The 24,329-nt window shown below is 32.5% G+C and overlaps 3 protein-coding genes across 4 annotated transcripts; 1 reads left to right on the top strand and 2 right to left on the bottom strand.

Moving 5' to 3' along the window:
* Window positions 1-110: 110 nt before the first annotated feature.
* Window positions 111-10,483, bottom strand: LOC100780965 (DNA-directed RNA polymerase III subunit RPC5). Its single transcript, XM_006590375.3, has 13 exons — window positions 9,879-10,483; window positions 9,720-9,788; window positions 9,515-9,622; window positions 8,597-8,665; window positions 7,765-7,929; window positions 7,101-7,151; window positions 6,690-6,796; window positions 6,534-6,602; window positions 6,205-6,253; window positions 4,392-5,029; window positions 3,002-3,199; window positions 2,738-2,858; window positions 111-473 (listed from the first exon to the last, which is right to left on the bottom strand). Exons 1-13 carry the CDS (start codon window positions 10,257-10,259, stop codon window positions 405-407), a joined length of 2,094 nt encoding a protein of 697 aa, XP_006590438.1. The 5' UTR covers window positions 10,260-10,483; the 3' UTR covers window positions 111-404.
* A 3,285-nt stretch (window positions 10,484-13,768) lies between these two features.
* On the bottom strand, window positions 13,769-17,284 carry HSF-24 (heat stress transcription factor 24). Its single transcript, XM_003538606.5, has 3 exons — window positions 16,962-17,284; window positions 14,499-15,705; window positions 13,769-14,058 (listed from the first exon to the last, which is right to left on the bottom strand). Exons 1-2 carry the CDS (start codon window positions 17,178-17,180, stop codon window positions 14,530-14,532), a joined length of 1,395 nt encoding a protein of 464 aa, XP_003538654.1. The 5' UTR covers window positions 17,181-17,284; the 3' UTR covers window positions 13,769-14,058; window positions 14,499-14,529.
* A 2,495-nt stretch (window positions 17,285-19,779) lies between these two features.
* On the top strand, window positions 19,780-24,288 carry LOC100819981 (uncharacterized). 2 transcript variants are annotated; one of them, XM_003537708.4, is made up of 12 exons: window positions 19,780-20,060; window positions 20,130-20,228; window positions 20,516-20,573; window positions 20,670-20,750; window positions 20,848-20,919; window positions 21,010-21,248; window positions 21,344-21,415; window positions 21,836-21,949; window positions 22,034-22,115; window positions 22,233-22,279; window positions 23,118-23,199; window positions 23,958-24,288. In XM_003537708.4, the coding sequence occupies exons 1-12, from the start codon at window positions 19,843-19,845 to the stop codon at window positions 24,039-24,041; spliced, it is 1,248 nt and encodes a 415-aa protein (XP_003537756.1). In that variant the 5' UTR covers window positions 19,780-19,842; the 3' UTR covers window positions 24,042-24,288. The 2 variants fall into 2 exon arrangements, with proteins under 2 accessions (XP_003537756.1, XP_014619233.1); XM_014763747.3 differs by having other exon boundaries at window positions 19,799-20,060; window positions 20,177-20,228.
* The last annotated feature ends 41 nt before the right edge of the window (window positions 24,289-24,329 follow it).

The raw sequence follows: 24,329 nt of genomic DNA, 5'->3' as shown, positions 1-24,329 counted from the left end.
TTTTTTCCTTATAAAAAAATAAAATTGGAAAAGAATTGCGCATGCATGGACATCATTTCACGTCCCCCCTTGTATGTACTATGCATACAGCTAAGCTAAGTAAAGAAAAATAGAGAAGAAAATATGATATATAACTTCCATTAATAGCTAACAGGGCAATCTTTGTCCATTCCTGTTTTCTTTCATCTAACTTCTCTACCTTTTTCTTTTGATTCGAACAATAAAAAATATTCTCTTTAAATTTATTCCTTATCTAAAGCTAAAAAGTTGGAAAAGATTTGAATATTTGAGAATAATGACTATGACCAATAAACTAAACTCTGGTAGTCTCATGAGAAAGCAGAGTATGACTTCCATTCATGAGCAGGTGGGCAGTTCAATCCTCGGGGACCTCGGATCATTGCTTACTTACTTCCATCACCGCTTTTCAAGACCCAAACAGAACCTTTTGACACACATAACTCGCTCATGACCTGAAATTGTTTTAAAGACAGACAAACCAAAAAACCATTAGGATAATAAGCAATAATTAATTGAAACGAAATTGGGAAAACATGATCAAATTTATTAATGATTTTGCAACATTTGTTCCTTCCATGTCAAGATCATTATCTGATTTCAATTAATATGGCTACGCAGGCAACATGGTTTATAGCAATTGATCAAAGTCTGAAGCAACTACTCGTTTTAGGTTGTGTTGAGGTTCCCTTTCCTTGTTTCTACCTTAGTTATTTACATCCTTTCCATGTCCCAGTACTCAATGCTCTATTGTTAACAATAAGTATATAAAACCTTCAATCTCTAATCTTGGTCTTGGTCATTAACAGTCCAAGCGAGCGCGCATAGATGCATGAGTATATGGAATAATGGAATAAAACATTAGCTTTATGCATGCCAATGATAAAAACTTTTTTCAAATTTAATAATGGATCAAAATTCAAAACCCTATTTTGCTGAAGCATTAAATACATTCAACTTGATCAACGGCTCACCATACTGAACAAATTGACCAGCGATTAAGCATGCAAGAATGTCATTATATATAGGCTATTAATCTAATGATACTATGTAAACCGTAAAACTATCAACGGAAGTAATAGATCCTTGAAGTAAACTGTAAAACTATCAAGAGCCCACAAGTTACGTATCCAGAAACAAAAAGCTCAACATCTTCAACTGCAAATATGCAATGTATTATTATCGGTTATCAACTCGACATTGAAAGCAAGGAAAAGCTCTCAACATTGCATATTTGCATATGCCCTATTTGAATAAACTTCTCAATAAGTACTTATAGGAGAAAAAGATAAGATAAAGTGAAATAAGTTTTTCTCATACGTTAAAATTAGCTTATGCAAAAGCTAATTTGCAGAAGCTTGCTCGTTTTGCTTCTCCAAAATCTTATTTTAACTTACGCATAAGTTAATGTTAACTTACATAGAAGTTTAATTCATTTTATATTTTTATTTTCTTCTCTTATAAGTGTCTATTGAAATGTTTTTTCCAAACAGGGCCATAGCACAATACTACAAAGTTTAAGGACTTAAAATTGCAATTGGATTTGTTAACTATGACATCTGACAAAATCAGCATTTCAGCATAGAGCCTAGAAGAAAATGTACTTCAGAATATTACCACTAGGGAAACCTTGAAAACTTGCTTTAAAATGAAGATGAAGATGAAGATAGGAGCATTGGTGATAATACTAATAGAGATCAGGCTCTAGATTCAGCTACTCTGCTGTAAATACTTCTGACAATTTGAAATCCATTCCCCTAGTCACCACAGATTTCTTGTAGAAAAACAAATTTAGAAACTCCAAAACTCTCTTTAAAGAAAATTCTTTTGCCAGGACTACAGTATTAAATAGAACTAACACAAATTAACAGCTCAATCACGACAATTTTATACATTATGTATTGTTCTAGTTCATAAGCTATTGCACACTTAATGGCAACTTCCTTATGAAACATAGTTTGGGGGATTTTGGCTAGACTTTGGCTGGTTACATTTAAAGGTTTTGGCAATAAGGAGGCAAAAGGCTGAGATAATGTGCAACTTTTGCAGCCCTTTGGTTCATTTGGCTAGAACCGTGTGCTTGCATCTCAAAAACTACCTCACTGCCTCTCAATATGTTATGGGACTTGGCCATGCTTTTGGTCATTCATTGGTGCTTTGCTAATGTTTTATTTTAAGGAAGTTGCCACTTCTGACATGGATAGAGATTGGGCAGTATTGTGCCAGCTTTTTTTTTGCCTCATTGTCTCAGGAGGATTCCTTATTGCAACGTGCAACAATTGGTCTAGAATAGGAAACGGAATTTCTAGAAATTAGGAGAAAATAAGGAATAGAATAAAGACAAATCAATCAATAAGCCATTTATCTCCTATATGGTCCTGATTCAGAATTTATTCTAATAAAAATGTCCCAAAAACACCTATAAAAGTCTTGCTAATATGACTAATATCTCACAACACTTATCCTATTTTCTTATTTTTGATATAATTACTGCATTTTGGCATAATAACTAGAGTGGAATTATTTATTTAATCTAAGTTTTCAACCATAATAACTAGGGTCAAATTATCTATTCAATCTAAATTTTCATCCATCATGAACATTCATCAAAAGGCTAAGCAGACCTGTGCATGGACCTTAATAAGGGAAATCACTGACAAAATTCAGATAAAAATTAAATAGTATACCATAGCCACCTCATGAAAAAAGATAAAATTACCTTGGTATATTCATTGCTAGCGACCTCCCTACCGAGTTTTCTTCTGGCAGCTTCAAGTATCTCAGCCTTCTTCAGCTTGGCATTGGGTCCACTTCCACAAAGCATATCAATTACAACATCCCTGCAAAGGACCAATACACTCCTCCTGAGCATATATATAACAAATGGAATGTACTACTTGTTTTTAAAATTCTATGACTCCCAAGGAGTGAAAACAATGTTCTCTTTTACTTTTGGGGGTGGGGTGGGGAAGAGAAAAACAACCTGAATGGATCATCGGGTGATGACTTCAGCACATAAGAACCATTGATTTCGCATGCAACTTCACTTATGACAGCCATCAACTCATTATGGGGACCATCAAGACTGTGAGCTGCATCCACAGCCATTTTAGAATCTCCCTTTGAAAGCATAGCTTTGGAAACTGCCATTTCGCGCAATCCTTCGCATATCAATTTGAAGCTGCCAAGATAATTAGAAGAAGCATAAGACAACAGTCACCCAAACAACAAGATAGAAATATAGAACTTCTGTTGGGCCAATTTCACTTTAAGGGAATCTCAATTGGTAGAGATTTTTCCCCTCATGCAATTGCCATCATCCTGACAGAGAGTGATAAAGTAAGTGGTCAGAAAGATGCATATCTCGAGATGAAATTTTCAAAGACTGGCATCAGTGGCATTCCAAACTATCCCAATCTAAAGTGGATTTAATCCAAATAACTACCATGAAGAATTTTGTTTCTAAAGGAAACCACTACAAAAGCTGCTAAAGAAATAATATTTTAGAGAACATGCCCAGCCCATAGCCCCCTATTTCTGCAACACAAATCTCAATTAACAAGATTATCTCTCTACAGATCACTCGCCCATGTCCACCACAAATCCTTCAATATCTTCTCTATCACCTAAAACAGACTGTCTTAAACAAAAATTCCAATTAACAAGACATTGGAATCAGATGTAAAACATTGTTTTATTTTGTTGTTTTTATAAAAGAATATTAGCTCAAAATATTTCCTCTATTCCTTGGCAAATACACTAAAAAACCACAGCCATAAACCTGGTTTGACACACTTAAGATGATTCTAGCCATAAGCACCACAGCCCCAGAAATACAGCACAGTTCCTTGGGGCTTTACAATCCCTCCTTTATAGAATTTGTATCAAAATTCTTGACACCATATGGGGCCTAGTTACATGCTCAATGGGTGTTGTGAGCAGACCACATGATCTTAGTGTCTTGCCAAAAATCAGGTTAGGTATATTGCATCTATCATGCCTGCATATCCCCAAATGGATGAATAGCCTAATAAAATATAAAAAAACTAATAAACTTAAATCTAAAAAATATGAATACAGTCCAGAACATGGGGAATACAACATTTTACAAATCATGTACATAACACGACCATAATACTATAAAGTTAACATAAATCACAAATCTTAGATCAAAAGAGAGAATCGGTATTTTAAAAAAGGGTATGAATACAAAAAGTATTGAGTATTGACAAGATATGAAGCACAAGTGTTGAAATATGAAAGCCTTGTAAAGTGGTATGAGTTAACTACCAATAATGTGCTTCCAAATATTATCTCAACAATCATTTGAAGACAGGAAATCACCAAAAGGATAGATGTTTCTATAACCATACCTGCAAACTTTGTGAGTCTGAAAAAGTTTCTTCAGGGCAATTGGCAGAGCATGTCGGGTTTCATTTGACATGGTCATTTTCGCAGGAGGCACTCTGCCCAGACTTGTTACCCGTTGATCTGAACTTTCTGATTTATGAACCTCAGTGTTCACACCTTGGTTTGCTACAGCATTTTTACCAATTTTACGTTTTCCAACATTCGAAGAAAAACCAGATAACTGTTTTTCCAAACCTTTGAAAAGTTCTTCCTGTTTTTCAACAATATCTGGATAGAGTTTTTTGAATGACTCGTCAGGAAGCTCTCTGAACTTCCAGTAAGGATTTGGTTTTCCAGTAGATTTATCAAGATCATTTCTTTCCACGCCAAATATCTTCAGGCAGTTTCTCACACGATTAACAAGTTCACCTCCTCGAATACTCACATCAGAAAACTGAACTTTCAAACTCTTGCTAAACAATAGTAGGGAATAATCTCTGGCCAAAGTTTCCACACCACCATCAGGATATAGCAATGAACTTTTTGCAGTCCATAGTCCCCACACCAATATTGCATGCTGCTGCAGGAATCCTAGAAGTTCATTCTCGGAATATTCTGGAGCAAAGTGCTTAATAGCACTGAAACGATGAAGTGGACGATCCTATCATAAAGAGCTCTGTTAGACAAGTTATAAAAAGTAGCATACAGAAACATGGTTCACAATAGAATATTACAGCATTATTTGATTTTTGTAGCCTACCCCACCTCCAAAGAAAAGGCTTGGTGGTGGTGGTTGTTATATTACTTGGTTCAGTTGTGACCATAGTTGAGAAAATTAGGCCAGAATCCAGATTGGCCAGTTCAACTAGGAATCAGTTGATAGAGCAAGTTAGGTCTTATCCCTTTTGGAACTGGTTATCAGGAAACAAGTCAGTGTCTTGGTGAACTGTGAAATTGCACATGAACTGGCAAGAACCAACTGGTTCAATTCATAACCAGTTGAATTCTTATATATGAGGGAAAATTATATTTCCCAACCTATGATATACATAACCTCTTGCCAAACCAATGTTATTTTTGATATATATTATGCAAAATCTTAATAAATATCATACACTTTACTGTATTTAAGTTAATAACAATATTTATTTTTATTGATACTATTTATGCATATTTATCTATTTAACTCTTTTTTTATTTTGTATGATATAGTCCTTTGATGTTAGTTCAAATTTTTGCATTAATTTATTACGATTGCATGTCAATGTATTACTTGCAAAAATGAATATATTCAATTCAGTTTATCACCAGTTCAACCACAATTAAATCAATAAACTATGAATCAAGGCCTTTATTAGTTCAATAACCAATCTAATTTTAAAGACATTGGTTGTGACGTGTGTGCCACCACCCAAATATGCAATTTCATTTTTCTTGTTTATTTCTCTCTATTGTCACGATGTGAGTTACACTTTAACACACAACAAATCCTTTAATAATTAATTATGACACATGTAGATAATGGCATATTGCCTATAACCCTTGTAGCATCCTGGTAAAATATAAACACTTTTCAGTTTTCATATCAAAAGCAAAAACTTCAGTGTTTGACATCTTATCAATGAGCAATCTGGTGCACATGTCCAGGTTATTTGCTGAGAAAAATGTACACTAATAACTTAACAGCTAGCACACACATAAAAATATGAAAATATCTTGTTAAAAATATGAATGTAGTCAACTATGAACAAGCATAGGAAGTAAGATGAAGAATGTTGTTAGATCTCAATGCCCCTTTCTCATCAACAAAAAGAAATCAAATTCAATGTTACAAACCTCAAGCATTTTCTTAAGACGCTCTTCCACGGGCAATGATAGAAGATACCTAAAATTGCATACACACGTGAATAGTCAAAATTATAAGCCAATAGCAATAGTACAAACCAATAAACAAAATCAATACAGAATTATTAGATCAATAAGCATATTATTGAGAAGTGGGCAGAAACAAGACAGAAAGAACGTAACAAAGATAGACAGAAATGGACACATTTGCAGGTACAAAAGGGAAAAAAGTGAGTCCTACATACAAAAGCTAATTGAATTTTTTAATCAGAACTAAAGGCCAAAAGTTAAATAAATTTGATAATAAAGGAAGACTGTACCTTTTAGAAAGACCTTTTGGTAAATTGTTGCTGCTCCCACCAGGACACAGTGCAGTAACATAATCATACCTTCAATCAAAGATTTACAAACTTAAACAAATTTAGTGATTTACATGTCACATAAGAGTGAAAAAGGACAATAGGACATATTCTTACGCTCTCATTGTGAAGTTTATAGGAGAACTTTCTTGTGTCACCATTTGCTGCAAATATCTAGAGGATATATCACTCTTGCAGCTATGGTACTTTAGAGGAACCCAGCACTGCACAGGATATAGAAAAAAAAGATATACAAAGTCACCATTAAGAAATTCTTTTTGCAGAAAATGCAAATATATATATATATAACCCACTGTGATGCTAACTTATGACTCGAGGCAGGAGAGAATATTTACATGAAAACATTTGACTGAAAAACACACTCAGCCTAAGGATTTATACAGAATAATTATCTAGAAAAATGAATGCAAAATGCAATATATAAGAATAATTAAGCTAATAATTCTATGTCTATTTAAGAAAAAACATCAAATGTAAATTGCATTGCAGTATTAACGACTAGTATACCTCATCACCATCACTCTTTTGCTCAATAATAGAAGGTCCTGTCTGCTTATTCTACAACAAAAAAGAGAAATCAATTAGCCAATTGGAAATTACCAAATAAGCCTTGACAGAATACAAACAGCAAAAAAAAAAAAGTACATGATGTAGTGTGTTACTGCAACAAAGACAGCTTGTGAACTAAACCTCTGAAGGGATAATAAAATCTGTGTCTAATTTCAAGCATAGTTGGCCTGGCATAAATGGAACCAAGATGCTAGTGACTAAATATTAAATTTAGCAATTTATAAACAACACAGTCATTGCTCCTATAAGCATGCAACAGAAACCAAACATTTTTCACTTTCACTTTTTGTGGGTGGGCAGGGGTACAATCAGTAATCACCAAGCATGTATGCCTCATGCCTGTAATGGATTTATTAAACCTACATTTAATTGAGATCCAGGTTCTTGCAAAGCAACATAAACTTTGATCCAACTCAAAACACACCATCTAATCATTTATAAATGTACATGAAAAAATATTTCAAGATTGCTAAGACATTAGTGTCATACTGTGGAAATTATAATTCCTGCACCTTCCACTTGTGCAGACTGCAGTCGCTTTTAAATTGCTATAAATATAATAAAATAACAAATATCCATGAATAAAAGAAATAAATGATACCTGCTTCTTTGATGTAGCAACAGACTTCTCTTCATTTGAGCCCTCAATTTTGACAGTAGCATTTGCTCCAGTGGAGGCAGCGTTCTTCCGTTTTGAACCACCAGAATTAAGATGTTGTAATGTTGGTCGGAGCTGCACAACTGCATGAACTGGATGCAGGTGTAACTGTAACCAAGAAAAAGACAGGCAAATTTACAATTTTTTTCTAAATTAAAAATCAACGTGAATATCACAAATTCACAATGAAAACAATTCATGAAACCCTCAAACTATTAGAGAATGCTAATATAATCAAGAATAAGTAAATATAAAGCATATCAAGCTATCTGGGTTAATAATGTATGAATCTAACACATATAATAACAAACCTGATAAGTCTTTACAAGAGCATGCTCAATTATTTTTCTTCTAAGGTAGTATTCCAAGGTTTTTCTTTTTATGGAAAGGGAGGAGTCAAGTTAATTTCAAGGCATGCTGTGTATTCCTCTTTTCCCCCCTTTTCACTCTTTATTGAATCATACCATGTAAAGTAGTCCTCACTTCATTAGCTTTTCAATGAACTTTTAAATTAAGAAACACATTAAGTAACTGTTCCTACTTTTCTTCAAGACCTGAATAAGATATATGTTATCTAAAAACAAGAAGAAACTCATCCTAAGAAGTATTTTCAGCAAAAGACACTCATCCTAATTCATTGGATTTAGTATTAAATGTTCAATAAATAGAACAATAATCACATGTTGCATTGGCACACCTAATACAATGTTGTTCAAACAATATATCACCTTGAGCTAAATTAAACATCATAAAATAGAATGGGAGACATAATTACCTTATCACCCATAAGAAGCCCAACAGCACATCCATTTGCATGAGATGGCTTCCACGTAGTTGATAAAGTCTGAAGAGAATTAAAAGCAAGGTTGTCAAACTCGAGAGTTTACATAAATTCATGAAAGCTCTGTAAACTCAGACGTTTACTTAAAACTCACAAGGGTTTACTTAATATAAAATAAAATAAAATACTAACAAATAACATAATATTTCAACTCTATAGTAAAGCAAAATAGTAAATTACAATAATAAGGTAAGAAAGTTTGGTGAAGCTAAAGTTATCAAAATAAGTTTATTTTAAATGACAATGGCTTATAATTCCTATAAACACTTTTCGACTCATTTAAATAGCTTCTTGGTGAAGCTAAACTTATCAAAATAAGCTATTTTTAATTCATTTTAAAAAAATATATGGTCAAATTTATGACATAAGTTCTCATACGGTAAGTGTCTCCAATAAATGTTTAAGTAAGTTATTTATCCAAACACATCCTAAATGTCCTTAGGAAAACTAGCAAAACTAACCAGGCTTGACCTATTTCACACATCATGCATAGCACCAGCAAGTGGAACCAACAAATAAGCATTTTGATGGCTGCTAATTTTAAACAAGTAGCACATATATTATTTATCAGGGAGCACTGATATAATATATTTTGGGATTTGGGAATCAAGACCCCTAAATTGCCAGCATCCAATGAAATGTCTTGAATCTTTCCCATTAAAATATTCAACAGAAATAGACAACTTATCACATATTTAACAAAACACCTCAGTTATTTTACTTTTACTCATTGTAGTTTGAAAGACACAACATGAAAGCACAATTGTTGTATCTATCGCTGATCTTAGAGATAATCAGAGTGTTAACTTAGGAGTATCATTGGGTTAACATGGTAAGAGATAATGAACAAACCTGCTTTGTGATGTTGTATTTGGTGGCAAACTCTTTGTCAATATGGTCCGAGTCAAGATCAATGGATAAATCAATCTCCACTTCTGAAGTTTTAGTCTTCAACCTTACCTATACAAAATAATTAAAAAAGGAAAAAAAAACACAACACGTACTTAACATAACATGATTCCTTCTTCTTCCTCCAAAAACTATTCAACAAATGTACCTCTTCGCATTGTTCATCCAAATCGTACGGTCGCCAAGAAGGTCTCAAGGGATACTGAAAGACGTATAGCTAAAAGTAACAAAAAAAAATTAGTTTGAAAATAAATAAAAAAAACGCAGAATCCATTGAAACAAGCAATGGCGACAGAGAAAGACGGACCTGAGTCTGGGCATCGACAGAAGGAGAGAAGAAGACATCAATTTCGCGCACAACTGTGTCTTCTTCAGGGATATCTTCGTCTATGGGATCGTCTCGAACTGATTCTGGTTCGTCTTCGGCCTCCTCCATTTTGACAGTGGCGTCGAGTTCGGGTTTCGTATGAGTTGGTGGCACTGTTTCGACGCCATCATCTTCATTCTTTTTGACAGTTGCTGCAACGAATTCCTGAGGCTCTGGTTTGGAGATGGGTGGTTGGGGTTCAGGTTTGGGGGGGGCAGGTTCTGATTTTGGTTTAGGTTTGAGCTTTGATGATTTTGGCGCGAACTTGGAGACTCGAGACGTGGCCTTTATCGGCGCTTCTTCTAAGTCGTCAAAGTCCATAACAACAAAATTATTTTCAAAAAAGAACAAGACTAAGGGCGGTGGAGAGCTTAGTTGCTGCTTTCCAGCAGAAGCAGTGGGCAGGGACGGCGATGGCGGCTGAACACGCCAAGGCAGAGGCGGCGGGCGGTGGGCAGCGGAGAGCTTGTGGTGGCAGGTGTCCTTGCGCCTTCCAATATGCGGAGGCAAATTTTACCGATACTGAAATTTATTTTTGTTAACCTAGCATACGACAAACTGTATTTTATAAAAGGAAATTACTGAATGGTACGAATGCTATCTCGCACGAAAACGAAATGATTTTCGTTAATTTAATTTTTAATTTTTTTCATTTAATCTTTTTATGGTGTAATATAACCTAATTAATTCTATCATAACCCACCTGTATGTGGTGCGATAGCACAAATTTATAATAATTAAAAATTATAGTTTATTCAATTTCATACTAACAAATCATATCCAATTACTATATATATCTTTATGCTATTTTCCTGTGGTTATAACGTTGCGAGTCTTGGACCAATTTTTTTTTTTTTTTTGAACAAGCCTAGGTCCATGGAGGGGTATGCGGTTTGCGCGGATAATGGATCAATTTTGTTAAACGGCCCGTGGATGATCTGTATTAGGTTTGATTTATGTGACCAAGTCACAAAAGAAAAAGATTAAAATCAAAAAAAACAAAAATATATTAAGATAAATATTTTAAAAATAAAAATAAAAAATTTGAATTAAAAGATGATAAAGATAAAAAAAAAATAAGATAAGAAAAGAAAAAGATAACATAAATAAAAGATTAAGATAAAAAAGATAAGTGATATTGTTGGGATATGACTTGCTAACAATCTTTCTTTCTGATATTTTCTCGATCTTTTTTTCTTTTAATATATTATTTTCATATTTGTAAACCATAAATAATAAAAATATCAATTCTTATCATTTTAAGTCTAAAATAACTGCTAAATAAATATTTTTAAAGATATTTCAATATATTTTTATTATAAAAAATAACTCATATTTAGCTTGACTTTATTCTAATATTTATTATTATTTTGAGTTTTAGGAAAAGAAGATGAAATGTGGAGATGGAGAAGGCTAAGCTACTACAAATATGAAATCATTTGTTATTGAAGATGATTAAGTTTCTTATTTTAGATTTATTGATTGGATTTTCTTTTGTTAAGACATTATTTATTTTATTAATGTAATTGAGTAATTGTTGAGATTTTATTTAACTTAATTTGATTGTGTTATATTTTTATTGAAATTGAAATTCTCTCAGCGGACTGACGCGTTTGACCTGCGGGGTCCGTGAGGCAGGGCGGGGCGAACCAATTTATTTGATCCATGTAAGAATGCGGGGCAGACCGACTTAATCCACTGTCAATGTAAACTTATGCAGGCGAGCCTTGCGCGGAACGGACTAATCCGCTTAACTATCCCTATTTGTGATCACTTGCACCCATGCTTCCCACTCTTGTTGACAGGGTTCTAGAGGACTCACTACTATGACTTTCATCCCCTTTATCTGCGTTGAAATTATTCACTGCATGAATATGTGCAGTTAAAAATAGAAAGAAAATGTGACTATGTGAGGGAAATTGTAACTGACCAGAAGAGAAGAGCCTTTGACTCTAGACAACAGTTCAATGATTTTTTTCTGCTAGCATTTCTCTATGGAAATTATAGGCAAACAGAAAATAAAATCAGAATCAACTTATTACAATAGACCTCATCATGAGAAAATGAACTTCAACTCTAATAGCTCTAATTAGTTTTTTACTGACAATTTAATTAATTGATTATGTTTAGACAGTTTAAAGAAACTTGTATATATACAACAACTATTGCATATCAAAAAAATTAGATCACATATATACATAAAGATTCAAAATAAGAGACAACTAAGGAACTCTTCTTTGATTGCAGGGATCAAGATGGCCTTAGAACCATGTGTGATGGCTTGAACAATAAACTCCAACAGTTAAACTCAACTACAATTCTCCAATTGTAACAGCAACAGTTTTGCATTCGTTACATGGACATGTTTGACTTGAATGAAAGGAAATATATTTTTAGATATAAGCTTATATCTAAATATGACAAATATAATCACCAAATCATAAGGATAATATCTTAATTTTAAAATCAAAGAACTAAAATTACAGATTGTATAAAATTGGAAGAATAAAATTGTATTTTAACAAAATCAAAAATTCATAAGCCTCAAAGCTAAGGAGTACTTAATTCACGAGGAAGAATAATTTACAAGAAATCACAAAACATTGAATAATTATGCTGAAAAATAATAAGTGTGAAGAGAAATGGAGATGAATATTTTTTTTATGAAAGTGTGGAAAGAAAATTATATTTGACTTACCAGATAAAATATATATAATATTAATATAAAACATAACACATTTGGATGAATGCTTTTTTATATAAGCAAATAGGGAAATTTATAAACTATAATTAATTTGAGAGGATGAACATGTAGACTGAATATTTAACTTAGAAGTTTGTCCCAAAGTGTTCATCTATTCTGTTGCCGACTGCAGATAATTTCTGCAACAGAATTTTTAGTGTTCAAATTTCGTTGGTAAAATCGGATTTCCTGGGAAGATGTATTTTAGTAGAAAGTTTAATGACTGACAGCCTGACATCGCCACTGGTTATATTGTACCGACCATGGTCCAGAATTCGAGATTCCTTTTGTACAACTAAGAGTTGATTTTCAATATATTACTTAAAATTTTGGATCTACCAAAGAACTATAAAAAATTCCAACTTTATTTTTAAATTAAAATAATTTTATATAATACAAATTATCTATCATAAATTTAATATGATTACATGTTAAAAATTTTAACAATAAGTTTTAGTTATATAAACTAAACATTTATTATGTGTATTGTACAAGTTAAAATATTAACTTTTATTAAATAAATAAGTTATTAAATTTTTAATTTTTAATGATAAAACTTCTTTAAAAAGACCAATCAAGACGAGGCGTGTAGTCATGTATAAGGTAGACTAGACTTTTATTATCAAAAGGTGAAAGTATTTGAAGCAGCAATGTTATTCTATACGAAAACAGATAGCAAGAAATACAATAACTTTAAATACGGATCAATGGTATGTCACTTAAAAATTTAAGAAAATATATAAATTGATTTGGACGAAAATCAACCTAAAATACAAAAACCAGTTGCACTTGAAGTTGGATTAATCAAATTCCTTTGACTGGAACCTTTCAAATGGAGAACACTGTACAGTTGAGAAAAAACCGACCCTTGGAAGACACATTATTTACTATTTGTTGTCTTTCCATAATACATGTTCCACCAAAACACACCATTGCTCAAGAACTCTGTTGTCTCATTGTCTGTATTGCCGTTAGATAGATAGAAAGCTCAATCATGAATCATTGTTATATTAAATGTAATTCTTTTCCCTATTTTTATTTAATTGGGTTAACCTGTGCTTCAGTAATTCAAGAGTTAATAAAAGGCTGAAGATAAGTTATGATCCAATTATACGGAACACCCCCACAAAAATATCACACCAGCAAGCTAGCATTGGAAACGGGGGCAGAGTTATTAAAATTCAAAATACATGATGGGGGATATATGAAGTTTCGCGAACTTTATGTTTTTAAGCCCCCCAAAATGACAAACTAAACACAAGGCATTACAAGCCTATAAAAGCACGGATAAAATTGTTGGATGATATCTGTCACTGTCAGGTTTCTTTGTTGTATAAGTAAGATGGCTTTGTCTGTTCAGCAGCAAAGGACCTCAACCTGTGTAGGAATCATCAACAGAAAAACATTGGTAACTAAAACATTATACTGCCCAACTTCATCTCCTCTGAATTGAGAGATAATTATATGCCAATGCATGTATGACATTTTAAGAACAACGAAAGAAAGCATATAACTCTCATTCTTCTTGATACCTCATTGTAAGTTGTAACAACACAATTCGGAAGCACATATGTAGTAAATTTCTATCTTATTATGTGTATGTAAGTTTATAATACATCAGACATTTTCGTAGACATTCACTGTAATTGTTTTAAACACTCCTGATTTACTGCCTCACTGTTCTCACTCTTTAATGACAGCAATTGGGTATGATGACAATGACAGGAGATTTTACACTTGTTTCAGTTCAGGGAACTATGAGAGTCAGTATGCTTATAAAGTTATGTATAAGTGAGGCTGCAAGCTAAAAAGTTTACCTTCAGTTGCGAGTAACATATATACACACAATTAGTAATCCAATGCATGTAGTCCCATCTGTTGAGTAAGATGGTCAACATGTAGTATCTTATCAAAATTTTCCTGCTTATTTTCCATTTCTGAAGGCAAACCCTGATCATCAGTCAAACCACATCCTAGAGAGCTACATTTAGTTTCCTCTGTGCCTTCTGTAAGTGGGCTTGGCCTTAAAAGAAGTTCCCAGAATTCATCACTGATTTCTGGGAGTTTAGAAATTCCATCTGTGTCAGGTGAAAAATGATTAGCTTCATCTGCCTCATCTAAAACAGTTGACATCATATCTATCTCCCCCATGTTCCTAGTATCAGCCCCCATAACATTCAGATCATGATTCAATAAACTGCTTTCTGTCTCCATCCCTTGATTTCTACAGAAACCCAAAACAGCAGGCGAAGACTGCAACTCAGATATGTTACTGGGCATACAATTGAGAGGAAACTGTGATCCTACTTCCATAGATGTCAGCTCAGATATAGGTGGAACCATCACATTAGAAACCTGAGTGGATGAACTACTGCTATCTGATGCAATGGCAGAAGGAACATCATCAATAAGGAAAACATCAGGGCTCTTAATTGATGATTGTGTTGTAGAATTGTTTATTTGCAATATCTGGAGAAATAATGCTTTTGCAGCCTCATTTATGGAACTCTGATACTTGACAGTGTGTCCTTCAAGAGAACTATGGAGATCCTTGGTGGCTAAACTATCTTCTTCTTGTCGCTGGAGCCTCCTCTTTTTATTGCTCCCAGGGATATGTTTACTACTTTCATTCTGCTGCTGAACAAATTGAGCTATGAAGCATGGGCTCTGCATAGCCTTTGCCAGGAATGACATCATTTGCTGCTGACGCTGCTCCATTGACTGCACACGTTGCCCAACATTTTTCAATTGGTTATCAGTCCCTTGCTGTTTCTGTCTCAACCTAACAAGTTCCTGCATAAGAACATTCTTATCCCTTTTCAGTCTTTCCACCTCTTCCTCAAACCCAAATTTCCCCACTTCAACACATGCTCTAACAGCTGATTTATGCACTTGAGATGGTTGTTGACTACCATTTACATGAGCAGATTTCCGCCTACTGATACTTTTTAAAAGTTGTTTTTCACCTCTTAAAAATCCTTCATTTGCAAATTCCCATCGATCTGGGTCAACCTTTCTGAAACCCTGTTTGTCAATCAAAAGGAGTAACAAATTAAGAGAAGAAAAATGTGTGAACTGTACAACTAATCCAGCTTGATAAAACTAAATGTAATGCTAATAATGCATGAAGAGGAGATGGCATGTTAAACAATATTCTCTGTAAGTGTATGAGATACAGGTAAATATTCTTAGATAGCAATAGACTAGATTTTGTGATAATTAATTAACCCTTTGAGAAGTGCCAACCAGGGGACCTATATTTGCCATAACCTATGACCATATTATATCATTCCAACAATTTTCCTACAGCACAATACCAAAGGTTGTCTTTAATCACGAGTTCCTAATAATATCCTGCGACGCCTTTTCAATCACCCTACCCTAGGCCTAAAGTTACCACAATCACAATCACTTTCAATGAAAGATAAATTTTGTACACTATAGCACCAGCTAAATGTATCCATGTTTTTTGTAGTCTTTCATTCTGGACTATACCATTGTTTGTGTATATTAATAACAGAACTTACAGATGATATGGACTCTGTTTAAGAAACTATTCTCGTTAACCAAATCGGAAGCAAAGCAAGAGGACCTACAACTATTAGTGAGTAACATAAATTTTTCAGCTTAAGCAACGTATCTTACAACCAAACACCTAGCATAGGCAGTTTCAATCATGGTGCGGACAAGCTGAAAATCACATTAACTAATATATAAAAACCACGATTTAAACATGTAGTTTTCTCATGATCAATACTGACCTTACCGGACTTCAACTCCTAAACAACTAAATCCCAGTGCAGAAACAGGGGAAAATCGAAAGCATTTTTATCAAAGGTCATCAATCTCGGTTTCCTCATACACGAATTGGTATATTTGAACCTATATAACAAGAGACAAACAAATAAAAGAAAAGTTTTGAGTTCACTTTGCTAATTTACTATGCAAACTCAGATCTAACAGAAATTTTGCAAAATTTACTAAAGTCGAGCATACCCAATGAAGGTGTAATACTGACCTGCAAATTCGAGATTCATAATACCAATCAATGAGACGCCACAGAATTGAAAGGTAGACTGTGCTACATCGAATCGAATCGAATCGAATGGAATGAAATAAAACAACAACAACAACAACAAAAAGATAGGGCTTCCCATTATAAAGCACGACAGATATAAACCCAGTCGAAAAGAACAGCAATCCCTCCTTTAAGAGGGGTTTTGCATAAGCAAAAGGCAATAATAAGATAAGATGGGAGAAAAAAGTGATGTGATGCCCACATAAGTATTCAACTGTCTGACGAAGCTGGAGAAGTTGTTGTGCTTAAAATGTTTGGGCAAGATGTCTGTGGTGAATTGGGGAACGTTCCAAACAACGAAGGTGTTGTTGTTTTTGCCCCACGACACCACCGAGTCGGTGGAAGGATCATCGACCATGTCGTATGTCTTGCTCAGAAACGGTGCCACACAAACACTACCATTCCTCGATGCTCCCTCCATAAACCCCTAATTTTAGGTTTTTGCTGCTTTATCGCTCAGAGAAGAAGGAAGAAGAAGCAGAAGATAAGAGGAGAGTATCACACGCTGAAACGTAATGGTTTCAACTTCCCTCTTCTTGTTTATTTATTTACTCTATTTTCATATAAAATTAAAATTTATAACGAATACATAAATGGTAATAAAAATTATAATGAATGGATATCGTTAAAAATATATATGTTGTATTATGGATTAAAAATAATTTAAATTCATTTAATTAGAATCTAACATATAAAAGTTGTGACTTATTACAAAAATTAAATTTAAAGAAAATGAAGAATGAGGATACAAAATAAGTATATCTAAGCGTTACTTATTTAATGCAAACTTATTTTCATTGTATACTTTTAAAAATATTGAAATTTAATTTAAAATAAAAATATAATAAATTAAAAATGATTAATATTAAATCAAAAAAATATTTATGTCTTAAAAACAAATCAATTCCTAATTATTTTAATTATATACAAATGATAAAAGTTATATATGATAGATTTTCAAATGATTTGTGTCTTTGTGTTTAAAGCTTTAAATAATATCTTATGTAAACACAAATTGTTATAGTATTTAAGTATTGCATTTAGGATCTTCATGCAAAATTTTATTTTGTAAAAATATTGTCTTGTAATCTTTCGAAATTCTATGGAGAATAAATATAATATAAGATATGAAAGTGTTAATTTTCATCCTTTCTGGTATGAAAATTTATTATACTTAAAGATGTAACTTTACCTTAAATAAATTATTTATTGTGATAAGTCATCAGAAAATAGAGTTTATATTGTAAGAATAAAAAATGACAATGAAAAATATTTTAAATTTTTCAAGTTACTATAAGTTTGTGAGTTTTCAAAATCTAAACGCAATTTTAGTGGTAAACCTGTTATATTATTCTCTTTATTGTTTTAATTCTTTTTAAGTGTCTTGAGGTTTGAATTTGTTTTTATATATTATTTTTTTTTTGTTTTTTTTTGTGAAAATCGTTTCATCATCTTCTGATCAAGTTTTTCACATATCTTATTACCTATTTTAAGCAAAACTCATATCAGATGAAAACTCATGTTTTGTTTAAGAAATGATTAAAATTTCTAAAATACAATTTAACCCCCCTCTTGTATTATTTATCTATATAATTGAAGACTATAAAAATTAAATATACAAATTAAAGTAATCTTCTAATAACAAGCAGTATTGTCAAATAGTAAAGAACATAATTTTCAATGAAACAAGCAATATTACCAAATAATAAAGAACATGATTTTGAAAATATTATTGTTTAAGTCCATTAGGATGAACGAGAAGATAATGCATGAAAGAACTATTATGACTTTAAATACATGGAAAAAATTATATTAATTTTATTTTTCTTTATAAAAGAATTATCATTTTTTATTATATTTATCATTCAATCTTAAAATTAATTAGTTTCCAAAAATCCATCGATCCTTCCAATTTTTTTTTTAATTTATGATATAAATTCGTTAGTAAATTACGTCCATATTTTTTTAAAAAAAGTCTTGTAAATCATAATATTTCTGTCAAAATAATCTTTTTGTTAGTCCAATTTTAGGTTAGGTTTCTTAAAAAAAAAAGCTAGGTTGGGATAAATTAAGATTATATAATAAAAGTTAAATTACTTATTTAGTCCCTATAATTTCACTATTCTTATCTTTAGTTTGAAAGTGAATTTTTAGTCCCCATAGTTTTAGTTTTATAGTTTGAAAGTGATATTTTTAGTCCTTATATTTTATATTTTAATTCCATTTTAGTACCATCAAAATATATGTGTAATATTATCAATTACAATTAACTACTAAAATATTAACAAATAATTTGTAGTTAATTTATCGTAAGATAATTTGTAATAAAAAAATAATAATTTATAGCTATTTTTTTATAGTAAAAACTAAAAGGTAATTAAAATACAAATTATAGAAACTAAAAATATCATTTTTTTAATGACAAGGACTACAAAAGAATTAAAATAAAACACTTTTAAACTAGACTAAAAAAGAATTAAGATGTAAACAATAAGGTCTAAAAAAGTCACTGTCAAACTATAAAGACTAAAAATATAAGAATCATGAAATTATAAGGATAAATAAATAATTTAACCTATAAAAAAATTAACATTTAATATTTTAATGAATAAAAATAATTTATTTAATTTTTACTTTAAGTAAAATACTATTAGGACAATAATTAATGTAATTTGAGTGAGATTAATTTTGATAAACTATATTTAAAAGATATCCGTGATCTATATGCCAAGCAAAACAAACAAGATTATATATATATATATTTTTTTTATATTCAACTATTGATTTCAATTTAAAAAATTTAATCCCGTTAACTCGAATATAAAGAATAAAGAATTGGTAAATTTACAAAGAAATATAAATTATTTAGAATTAAAAATATTTAATTATACTCTTAGCGTTCATAATCGAACATTATAAAACTAATTGTTCATCGATTTTTTGTTGATAAAATCTTCATCCAAAACTTTATTCAATAATTAAGAAAAAATACAATAAAAGTAGGATAAAACATTGCATTTGAGTTTATTGACAGGAAGCTAAGTCCTTCTTATCCATTTGGCGCTGTATTCTTCTTCACAGGCATGGTTGTGGTGGTTCCTCTTGATTGGCTCTCTTTTCAGCATTGTCTTCGCAATCGCACAACCCATTTGCCCCTCTCCTCCAGATTCACCACCACCACCACCACCTCTCTCTGCTTCCACTCTCCCATAATTCAAGCCAAGTTGCCTTTTTTCACCAATTCCGACTCCTTTCAAGTGGGTCGACCCATTGGCACTTATGGCTTCATCAACGTCACCAGGTATATGACCCTCTTTGCATAAACTTATCCATAATAAGAAGATAAAATGATTTATTTTTTTTTACCCAGCTACTCTGCCTTTCCCTCTGGGCCTGGCACTGACTATTCTCTTGAAGACTTGGGAGGACTGAAGACTCAAGATGTTGGAGAAGGCAATGTCAAAATCAGGTAGGCAATGTAAATAATTCAACGTGATTTCCAGTATTCGCTTTTCCTTGTATTTACACATTCAACAAACTCTGAACTGTTCCATGAAGATTGGATGACTCATGTTTTGTAGTTTTAATCAAGTAAATCAGACTTAAAGGCCTATCTTTATCCAATGGTTTCATATGCACTGACTGTGTGAATGCGTGAGAAAAGGCGACTACACTGAATCCATTTGGGATGTGGTTTGCCCCTTTTGGATGCCATAATGATAATACATACTCATGGGACTTCTGTTTGTGTTGCAGGCTCTACGAAGGGAGGGTTTCTCGGGGTCCACTTACTGGAACTCCGGTAACTTTTAAGGTAGTAAGTAGTATCATAATCTACCTCTTCATTTGCTCATGTTAATGTGCTTGCTGTGTATTGATCATAGAAAACTCTTAACAAATGACATTGAAGGTTTATCCTGGAAGGCGAGCTGGGGGAGTCGTGGCTGATGCACTCGCTGCAAATGAGTTGAATACACACTTGTTTCTTCAGGTGAGATAACTGGATACATCCATCACTTTCTACATAATTTATTCGTTTAATATCAATTCAGTATTTTCTTGTTGCTGGTTTACATGTTTTCTTACAGAGCAGTTCTAAAGGTATTGGTCAGAATCTTGTGCTGCTTGTAGGTGGGTTTGAAACAACGACTGGAGAGCAGGTTTGTTCTGTGAAATTAACATAATTTCTTTCACATCACATGCCTTGCCCCCAATTCTGTTGATTACTTAGAGCAACGTGTTTGATCCAGTGGCTTGCATTTCGTGATGATGGGAAATATAACGCTGCAGACTATGCAAAACTTGCAAGTGAGAGGGTATCGAGAGATCGAGAAGGGTCATCCTGGAATCCCTTTGAGCAAGGACTGACAACCAAAAGGAGACAAAATTTTATCATAAAGATGCTCCAAGGTGTCATGAAGGGTCTAGCTTACTTGCATGACCACGATAGGTTGCACCAGAGTCTAGGACCGTTTTCTGTGGTTCTCAAGTATGCAACTAGAAAATATTTGATTTTGTTCAAGATTTTTCATTCGTCTTATACCTTCTCATCCTACCTTTAATGTGTTTGTCATATGATTGCAGCACAATTTCAGAAAGAGAAGGTTCTTATTTGATTCCAAGACTCCGAGATCTAGCATTTTCTGTTAATGTCAGGTAAGGTAATGGTTTGCTGAGCTATTTTGTCTTGAATTAACATGTTATTAATACATTGATAAATATTTCTTATGCATATGGCCTGGAAAATGTTATCTTTCGTCTCTCTCTCTCTTTTAATTTTATCTAAATGTTTTTATCTTTCTGTGAACTTTGATTTTTGTGTGTAATATGTTGCCCTGCTTATTGGCAATCATTGGTGTACTCTACATTTTATTTTATTTTTTACATTTTTTTCTTATTGTGTGTATTTTCTATTTCTAGATTTCTGAGATAGTCTATTTACTATTTAGCTAGGTTGGGTTTCACTCTGAGGCCAGCACTCAAAATTGCTGCTTTATTGCTTTATGCTAACATTCTACCTACAAGCTGAAGCAGGTTACAACATAAATAGCATTACATATACTTCCATCATTGCAGGTACACAGAACTAGATGATTCGGGACAACTTGTGGAGGGGCTTTGGAGAAGAGCAACAGGTGCTGGTGCATTCACACAAATGGAGAAAAGAGCTTTTGGAATAGCTGATGACATGTAACTTGTCAAAACTTGGGTCAATGCAGAAGTTTGTTTCAGCATCTTTTTCAGATTATATATTTCTTTTGAGTTCCAATGCAGATATGAAGCAGGTCTTTTTTTTGCATACATGGCTTTTGTTCCATTTTGTGAGGCTGGTGTAATGGATAGCCTTTCCTTGCAAGTAAGCTGTGCTGCCAATATGATTTCATCTTTGATAGCTGATAATTCTTTTCTGTGAAAGTCTTCCTTCTTGTAAGACAATATCTTCACTGAAGTTTTTGTTGGCCATGAAATTTAGAGGCTTTTGGAGAACACTTTCCAACTTGATCTTGAAGCAACACGAGAGTATGTAATCTTTTAGTTTAATTTCTGGTTTAGTCTTGTTGGAGACTCACAAAGCAGACATACGTTATAATGATATTTTATAATCTAATCTTTCCATTGTGTTGAGGTATACTTATTATGGGGATGAGTTATTCATAAGAAGAACAAATAGCTGAACTAAAGACTTAAAGGGGGTGTTTAGGAATTTTGAAAACTAGTTAATAATAATGGTAAATGATGGAACCAATTATATAAGTCCATATCTAACAAACCAGTACAAATTGGCTTAGTTTGGTTCAAAACTAATTTCAATACTGGATTCATTTTATATAAATGTGATGATTTTGTTTATCTATATTCTAAAAACTTAGCTTGTTTAATGCTTGTTGTTCATGCAGGCTACAGTTATATCTCATCTAAATTATCTAATGACTATCCTTAAATTTAGCTTATAGAGGGAAAAAAGTGAATGGAAAGGAAAAAAAGAGAGTATTGGAAAAAAAAAGCAACTTTGAGATGATTTTTGTTTTAGAACTAATGCATGCCAGTGATGTCCTGTCTAGTGGGATTAGGGGTGCCATTCCATTTGTACCTTTATTCATCCAAAAAAGTTTTATCTACAAATTTGTTTACAGAAGAATCAGTTTTTTTTTTAAAAACTATGTAGTTTCCAAATACCCTGTATTTAAACCTCACCCGCCTGCAATTAGATATGTTGTTTTTAAAAGTTCCCAAACTAGATTTGCACTTTATTCAGCATGACTAAACCCTGAAGAAAAATCTGTCTACTGAAAGTGTATATTTATGTTTTATCAGGTCATTGCTTTTATCTCATTTTATTTTATTCCTCCTTCGGCAGGTATTGTCTAGCAGATGACAGATTAGTAAACGCTGTCGAGTTCCTGGATCTAGGCGATGGCGCTGGTTGGGAGTTACTTCAGGTATTTATATGTCTGTTAGTATGGGCAACTATTATTGAATAGCTTTGAGGGAGCGAGTGTTACAGTACTTGGCAGATTTACAAAGTATTTGAGGGTTGCCATATTTTAATTTTTTGTAAGAAAGATCTCTAAAGTTGTTCACGGAAAATCAGTTCTAGGGGTAACTGTTTTCTCATGACAAGAGTTTGTTATTATTAAAAAGATGAATTTAGCATAAAAAAACGAATTTAATTTAAATATTTGTAAAGGTTTTTTAGAGTGTCATCTAATTGTAATCTATTATTTTTTATAATATTGTTGACTTTTATAATAACTATTTTAAAAGTTATTTCATCATGCTATTTTTTAATCAGTTGATGGTGTAGAAATCTTATACTGACGATGCGTAAAAATTAAACTCATGTAATAATGCCTTTTCTGCTAGTGTCTTTTGGTTAAAAAAAACATGTTGTCATTACTACTTCAATCAATTCAAGTGTGAATTGGTCTTGTTCTAAAAAACTTCTCCATAGATACTTATAAGAGAAAAACATAAGAAAGTAAAATAAATTGAACTTCTTTTATAAGCTAAGATCAACTTATACACTTACCTTTTATAGAAACTATCTCATTTAACTTCTCTAATAGCTGAGATACATGAGTTAATTTTAGCTTTGAGAAAAGCTGAATTCATTTTGTCTTCTTATCTTATTTTCTTACAAGTGTTTATGGAGAACTATATCCAAACAAGTTCATGCTGTTGTTCTCTTGATTTCCAGGCAATGCTTAATGCTGACTTTCGAAAAAGACCAACTGCTGAGGCTGTCCTCAATCATCGGTTTATGACTGGGGCAGTCCTTTGAATTTCAAGGTCAAAGAACATAGTTGTTTGTGGCTTTTATGAAATATCTAGCACATGGCTCACTACATAATGTAAATTTGTTTATCAGTTTCCATGACTTATTTAGGATTTTTGGTATGCAATAATTTATCGTCATTTGTTATTTAGAAAAAAATATTCTATTTTGGATTATCTTATTGCAGCTTAGAATAGGAGTAATTTGTTAGGGTGTTTGGCCGTATTAGGTCAATAAATAGGCCTTTAATGTATATATTTGAGTTTTTTTTATTATCATATAATATTGAGCTTT

This window comes from Glycine max, chromosome 11 (assembly GCF_000004515.6).
Source record: "Glycine max cultivar Williams 82 chromosome 11, Glycine_max_v4.0, whole genome shotgun sequence".
Classification (NCBI taxonomy): Eukaryota; Viridiplantae; Streptophyta; class Magnoliopsida; order Fabales; family Fabaceae; genus Glycine; species Glycine max.
This window is presented reverse-complemented; position numbering and strand designations above follow the sequence as displayed.